This window comes from Epargyreus clarus, unplaced genomic scaffold, assembly GCF_041222505.1.
Source record: "Epargyreus clarus isolate Ecla_fem2 unplaced genomic scaffold, WU_Ecla_fem_2.2 ptg000017l, whole genome shotgun sequence".
Taxonomy (NCBI): Eukaryota; Metazoa; Arthropoda; class Insecta; order Lepidoptera; family Hesperiidae; genus Epargyreus; species Epargyreus clarus.
This window is the reverse complement of record NW_027332225.1, coordinates 12667978-12676156: the sequence shown is the minus strand read 5'-3', so window position 1 is coordinate 12676156 and position 8179 is coordinate 12667978. Positions and strand designations below refer to the sequence as shown.

Genomic DNA, 8179 nt, shown 5'->3' with positions numbered 1-8179 from the left:
TATTTTTTTCTGCCCGTGCGAAGCGCGGGCGGGTTGCTAGTTGTGTACAAAATTCTTAATCGGATTTTATATGTAAACAAAGCCACACACTTTGAATCAATATTTTACTGAGAGAGACAATCTAACAATTGTTAACCCGTGGGTCAACTAAACAATATTAAATGTTGAGGAAAAAACGCTAAACAATATGATAACGGATAATATAAATCCCTGCTGTTATAATTTATTTAGTTAATATCAAAAAGACTGCCAGTGTTGTATCAAATTAATTCAAAAATGCGTATACTTTTGTGCTCAGTTTTGATTTTATTTCGTTTTACAGTAAGGGGCACTGCCCTACCGGAAGGTAAATTAACAGTCCTTTGTATTCTTCAGTTTTAATGATTTTATATTGTAGTAGTAACGATCTTGCAGTCAATATGTTGGTAAATATTTATCTACTACCGACTTTAGGTAGCAATTCAATTGTATTAAGGGTTGACCGCAGAGGCCCATCATGGGCGGCTATGACCACTCGCGCCTGGTGAATTGCATGGTACTGTAGCATAATGTTGTAGTCAACCCGTTAATCAGAATGTGAAGAATTAGGCCATAGTCCACCGCGTTGGCAAAGTGCGTATTGGTAGACTTTATATACCTTTGAAAAGTTTCTTTAAAATCTCTCAGATACGCAGATTTTCTCACGATGTTTTACCTTCAGTGCTACAGCAAGTGATAATTAATTTTAAAGTGATAATTAACTTCCAAAAATCGGAGGAGCGTACCTGGGAAAGGCCGAGTTTCAACCACTAGGCTATAAATGCCACATTATGTTAGTAAACCTTTATTTTATTATTAATTAAATAAATATGTTGAAACAGACAGTTTGGAAGAAAAGTTTCATACATGGACCCCCGAGTTCCGGTACGACTATACCTATCATCATGGGATACGTGGCTGGCTCAAGCTGCATCACGTGCCTGCGAATTTCGCCGAAGCTGGAAACAGATGCAAATATGAAGGTAATTACCAATTCTGCAGGCGGCCATGTTGTCTGAAACGCTAATCGGCACGAATGACGTTATTTTTTAGGTGTGTCACTGAATTCATGAACTTTTGTATCATCATCACTTCAGCCTTTATCATTCCACTTTTGGACATAGACCCCCCCTCCCTCCCCCCGAGCATGTGCCACAACAATCGGTCCTCCCCTGCTCTCATCCAGCCACTACCACCATCTTTCTTTAGGTCGTCGGTCCAGCGTGCCGGGGGGCGTCCTACACTCCATCTGCCGATTCGTGGTCGCCATTCGAGAACTCGTCTGCCCCAGCGGCCATCGGTTCTGTGACCAACCCACTGCCACTTCAGCTTGCTAATTCTTTGAGCTATGTCGATTACACCAATTCTTTGCCGGATCTCCGTATTACGGATTTTATCCCGCAAAGAGACGCCGAGCATAGCTCGTTCCATAGCTCGCTGGCTACCTTTAGCTTGTGTTTCCCAATGTCAGAGTCCACATTTCGGCAGCGTAGGTCATGGCCGACAAGACGCACTGGTTGAAGACCTTAGTATTTAGACATTGTGATATTGGCGACGAGAAGGCTTGACGATACTTCCTGTATGCTGCTCAGCCCGACTGTATGCGTCAATCGACTTCACGATTGAAGTTGTTCCTGCTGAATCTTAGGGTTTGTCCCGAATAAATGTACTCAGAAAAAACTTCAATAGTCGATGTTTCGACCATTGCCGGTCTCGGCATGACGCACTTGTTAAACATGACAACTTTTGTATGGGATGTCATAACGTGACGTCACAAGCGGACGCCAGTCATTAAGCGGGAAGCGTTTTCCCGCTTAATTCAAAATCGGTATAAAAATGCTATTATTTTCGTTAATACTGAATTTATTACCAAAATAATACGAATTTTTGAAATCAATAGACATGTACCCTACATATAGAACGGGTTTTTTTATGTTTCAATACGATGTTTTCGAAGATAATTATTTTCTTTTTCTTCTTCTTTGAACAATATTAATGTATGGATTTTATTTTGTAGGTGGTGAGCTTGCAACTCCTCTAGATTTAGAAATGCTCGAGGCAATGAAGGATACACTGATAGGCGAAACTTACCAGAGCGTCTTCATAGGAGTCCATTCCATATTCAGCTATGGCGACTATTATTCAATTAAAGGTACTTTTGCTGGAGAATATTTGGAGACCGTTTAATTATAGAAATGTAATATGCAATTGGGTCCTAATTAGGTTAAGTTAGCGTTAGTAAAAGTGATTCCAGTGATAATATTATCGATTAAGAAATTATATGTGTGCGTCATATGGTGTGTGTGTTATGCGTGTGTGTGACCGTCCATTTCGGGAGGTAGCAAACGTTAATGATGACGTTAGTGTGATTGCGAATGTAATTCTAATGCTTCTCGTGGCCCGGCAACGAGCGTCCAGGGAAAAGGAGGATATTTTTGATTAAAACACCCATTATCCATGAGGAATCAACGGTCAAGAAAACTTGGTAAGAAAAGAAAAAATAATTAAAAAAATTCGACCTTCCAACCGTTTTGCAGTGTCAGGGTTATTAGCGGCAGTAAAGTATAAAAGTCAGATAGATACTACTTTGTAGTATCCGGTACTCGTTTCGGGTCTTCGTTCAGAATTAACATAGTTTTATCACGGATACAACTTTCAAATACCAAGGAGCACAAGTAGATTTTCTTAAAATGGTTTAAGCGATTGCGATAATAATTGGATGGTAGAGCCCTCTGTGGTTTGTCTTAGGCGGCACCACCGCCATGCCTACTACTGCCTTAGAACAACAGTGATAAGCGTTGTTGTGTTCTGATTAGAAGGGTGTGGTGAAACGGGAAATACTTTTCCGTGGCATTCCAGTTTAGTCCTCAGGGGTAGCGGCGCACCGGTGACCGACCTCAGGTAGAAATCTAATCTTATTTCAGGTTGATTACACATGTCCGTAGGCGGTAATGGCTGTACTATCAGGCGGACCACCTGGTCGTCTGCTATTCTTAAATTTAACCCACATATACATAAAATACTTCAGTGTTTAAATTTGTCTCTCTTTATCACTAGTTGCTAGATGTTGATTTATTGTGATTATTTCATTTATACTTCAACTCTATTGTTATCAGTTTGATGTTTTGATTTTTACTTTATACGTTTTTGTTTTTCAGGAGTCCCCCTCGGAAGAATGCCACTATCTTGGACCAAATGGGGACCTTCATTTGATATTGATAAGCGATGTGTTGTATTTTTCCAAAATGGCACAATCACCAATGATTATTGTAACAAAGCAGGCCACCCTTATATTTGTTACAAACGGCATGAAAATGAAACCTTAAGCATCTGCGGTACCATCGACAAAGGTAATTGTCATTCTTAACACATCCTGTACATAGTATTCCTATAAAGATTATAATTAAGACATAAAAAAATTAAGTACACGTGAGTTTATCGAAAAAGTTTATCGAAAACTAGTCTTATAAGTTTGATATATATTAACCTTAGTGTAAAATTTCAGACTACATGTATGTTCCTGATCTAGACACTTGCTACAAGATCCACGCTAGAAGAACGACCTGGCGTGACGCTTTCATGACGTGTTCCGCTGAGGGAGCTCACTTGTTGGTGATAAATAGTGAGAAGGAAATGAAATCTGTAGTAAATTTAGCGAAGCCTTTTCCTAGAGATATTCAAATTGATTTATTCGCCGGATTTGTTGACCTTAATAAGGCTGGGCAGTGGACTACGATACATGGTGAGAGACCATTTAAATATAATCTTTTATAGGATTAAAGATGCCTATATAATGACTTTTGTACCTCCTAATAAATGACAAATTTCTAACTTTCCTAGGCTACAAAAACAAGATAGATAGCGTAAATCTTTATATATTATATAATATATTTTTGTAATTATTATGTAATATTTATTCCTAAAATAACTTTATCATTTTAAATTTCTGACAAGTATTGGACTTGTCAAATTGAATTATATTTTGAGGTCAAGCCCGATAACTTACAAATAAATGATGTCAATATCACAAATATTAAAATCAAAACGTGCCAGGAACGAATCCTATATATAACGATAAGCGTCAACGTTGAGTGTCACATTGTGCAGTTACTGCTACAGGCGGTAATGAAGCCAGTTATAGTACCTACATTTTATTTTAACGTAAAAGCTAAATTAATATACAGGGAAATCGAAAAATCGCTTTTGGAATTGACAAGAAATTGCTGTTTCCTAAAAGCGCTAAACACACCAAAGTTTTTTTCTACTATATTCTTGTTTTCCTTTCATCCTAATGGTCCTGGGTTTAAAATTAGGATGATGTTATTAATTGTATTGTCCTCGATGTGTTGTGTACCATATGTGTGCAAATTTTCAAATTAATCGCAGCTGTTTATGCCAGTGGATTTACTTTATAGTATACATCCACTGTCACATATGTGTAAACATATGCAGCTCTTATTAATCTAAGGATCAACGACCCGAGGATTCCGATCGGCTAGAACCTTTCAGTTTGCGTAGGGACATAGGTTCCCTTTGCAAGTTCTACTGGCTTTACAATGATGAGTGTTTCGAGGAACTATTTGACTTGGTGCCTACGTCACCATTCCTCCATCGCACCATTCGCCGAAGGATGAAGTTCCATCCACACCAACTGGACTCGTGGCGGTCCTCCACGGTTCGGTTTGCACAGACTTGTTTGCCAGGTACTTGTAATACGTGGTATGAACTTCTTCCTGAGGTAAACAGAGAACTTAAATATTACGATTATACAGGTGAACCTAATTAATATAAAGCGTGACAAAATGTAAATCGATATAAATTAATTTCAGGTGTTCCCTTAGAGGAGTCTGGATTTGCAATATGGAATACTGGCGAGCCAAATAATAGTGGTAAAACAGAATATTGTGGATCCTTCCAGTACAGCACAGGCTATAACGATGAACTTTGTGATAAGAAAATGGGATTTGTTTGCGAGAAAAAGAAAGATAGCTTATTACCAGCAACTGGTAAACCTAGTCGTATACTAACGGATCAATTCATTATCTTCAAAAAAGGGTAACCCCTTTTTTGAAGATAATGAATAATGTAGTTAACCAAACATGATGTAATTAAATAATGTATAATAATGTAATTTAATAGTCTTTGTTATTTTTATTGAATTTAAGTGAATACTTATTTTTAAATTAAGCTTCACAGTTTTTTGTGTAACTGTTTTTGAATGTAGGTATATCTTTTTTACTATATGAATTAAAGAAAATTAAAAGTAAACTATGGTTCAAATCTGTTCTCGAGGCCAATCTCTCATAACTTTAAGAGGGCGTTTTCTACATTTATAGTCCCGCACTTGGATTTCCTATCCTGGGCGACAGACGAATACACAAACACCAAAACCCAGAATATAAATCTAAATTCATCATTCAGATATCTGTCTGACCATGGGTCAAACCCGGAACCCTCTGCGCGTCAGACCGCTTCACCACGAAACTATAACTCGAAAGTCATGTACGTTTCGAATTTTAATAGTCTGTGCACATTCATTTAAAGTACTTTCTTATTTACAACGTGAAACATGTATCCATGTATGAATTCAGCTGTATGGGTACTAAATACTTATCTGAGGTGTTTAAGCGTATCTCTGGCATATCGGTCATACTTAATCATATCTGGGGTTGATTACAAATGTCCACGGGTGGCAGTAGTCACTTACCATCAAGTGGACTGCATACTTGTTAGCTACTACTTTTTTTTATAAAAAAAGAGTATTCGTGATTTGTGCTGAAATATTAACATTATACATATAGCGCACCTTTTTTTTTGAAGAGGAAACCTTCAAAAGGTACCCGACACCGTGGGAGCGGCACCGGGTTATGTGGGACTTTTATCGCACTAAAACCTCCCCGGTGGCCGTCCTTGGCGTTTGGTGGAGAACTCCGGGATCTCCAATGGAACACAACAGCTTATGTACCTAGAATTATATTTTTGACGTAAAAAAATAGTCTCATAGACTTACATGCATCGATATACTACTAATAAAGACGTGTCATTGCTTACATGGATAAATTGTATAACAATAACTGTCTTATGATAACCGTCTAAATCTGCTTTGTATAGGAGAAGGGCTTAGTATAGGAGATACTTAGATACAAGCGTTACAGCTGCAATAAACAGTTACCCTGTGACCGATTCTCATATTCAGATATTTTTTCATTTTTTTCAAAAGTCACATCAGTATCTTACCATGAGTTTTTACGTTTTGACAAATGTGACTGTTTTGGTATTTGTTTACGTATTTACCCATACAATCATAGATATACAATCATACTACTGACGTAGGGTAGATTGGCAATATGAAACGTCAAGCGAGGCTAAAAACGGATTATTTATGTGTGTGTGAAATGCCAAAGTGTGCATCGCTAGTGTTACTGCTAATAATGTATCGATATCGATTAAATAAAGATATCAATAACAAATTTGTTTATTAGTTTGTTCAGTCAGTGACTTAAAAGGGATACAATCGCTAAAGATTAATTATACTGGTGAAGACCGCCAATAAGTAAAATAAAGAAAAACATCAATGCGCGCATATATGTAGCTATGAAACAAATTGTAGTATTTACTTGCTACCTGTATAATAAATTAATGCAGTATAAGAAGTTTTCATATCTTTTGGCAGGTGTAAGGGTGTTAAAAAATACTATGAACGTTACTAATAAGATTTTTGAACTTTTTGTTCAATCATAATAAAATATAGCACTCCTGAATAGTGTAACTTTCTGACTGTGAAAGATTTTTTATGATCGGTTCAGTATTTCCGAAAATTAGCCCTTACAAACAAACAAACAAAATTACAAACTTTACCTTTTTATAATGTTAGTATAGATTGGCCTATGATATAACTTAAATAAAAATAAGTTTAACAAGACGTTTTAAAAATTTACATAGATAAAAGCACCCAAAAAATATTAATCCAACAATAATAAAAGGTGAGGTCGGATAAGATTTTATATAAGTTGCACGCAACCTATTTAAACTATATACTTAAGTATTAGAAATATCGATAATTTTTAATCGATATTGTCAATACGCAACACCAAAAATTTGATAAGAAATAGCAACCATTCACGTATTTATTATTTTCTTTATTTGTATTTCTGTACATTTCTAGTGTTTATGAGATAAAATTCGAAGATTTTTCCTATCTTTTGGTATATAACACTTTCGTAATAAATGTAAAATATTGCATTTAAACAGCTAAACAATTAATGTAGTACTTACATGTGAAATGAGTATTTTTGTGGGTTTTCTTCCTTGGATGTTACATCCAGGTACAGCACGAGTAACCATGGCCAAACACTTTTACTAAGCACTGTTTTAACTGTTTTTGATTAGAAATCTTTAAAAATAAGCGAGATTTATTTTTACAATAACAGACGTCAGGCTGATACAGGCTGATAACCTATACGTGAACGGTCTCGCCTGTCTATCTCGCTCTAACACACACGTATACTATACTATACTCTGACTCTTTCGGATTGCCAATCTATTAGTATAATATATCTATGCATACAATATTCCATCAGCGCCCCTAGCGGATTATATCAAAACTATACTGTCAGTAACGTCACATTAAATATCTAAATTGACAAAATGGCGCTTTATGTTTTGTCTCTCTTTTTTCGAACATGTGAGGTAGACAAAAAGACTTACTTATTGTAATGTTTACTCAGTCTGCTAAGCAAACGGAACAGAATAATGGATTGAGTAAACGTAACGTAAAATTGTGGGATGTTTTGAAAAGTCATGGTGAGGGTACAGACATCGCCACGATATAAACATTAATCCCCTTATCACATTTCTTCTGTATCTTGGTTAATTATAATATTTTTTCTCACATACTGTTCTAGGGCCATTAAAGGTAGATTTCTCATTAGAATTTACATTTTATTTACGCTTGCAACCAGAGGGACATAAACTTAATATGCAAATATGGCCATCAACATGCGTTCGTTAAAAAAATGCAAATCATGGCAAAAGAATTTTAAATTTTCCTTTTATGACGCCTCGTAAACTTTTTGGGGTATGTTAACGTGAAATCGGCGGCGGCTAATTTTATACTTGTTATTTTATTTGGCCCTATGTTGAAAATGTTTATCACGAGTTT

General features: G+C 36.3%; 1 protein-coding gene across 1 annotated transcript; it reads left to right on the top strand.

The window, feature by feature from the left end:
* Positions 1–216: 216 nt before the first annotated feature.
* LOC140749120 (C-type lectin domain family 4 member E-like) lies at positions 217–5138 on the top strand. The gene is made up of 6 exons (XM_073082146.1): positions 217–346; positions 861–1001; positions 2036–2170; positions 3177–3368; positions 3524–3760; positions 4848–5138. The coding sequence occupies exons 1-6, from the start codon at positions 277–279 to the stop codon at positions 5075–5077; spliced, it is 1005 nt and encodes a 334-aa protein (XP_072938247.1). The 5' UTR covers positions 217–276; the 3' UTR covers positions 5078–5138.
* The last annotated feature ends 3041 nt before the right edge of the window (positions 5139–8179 follow it).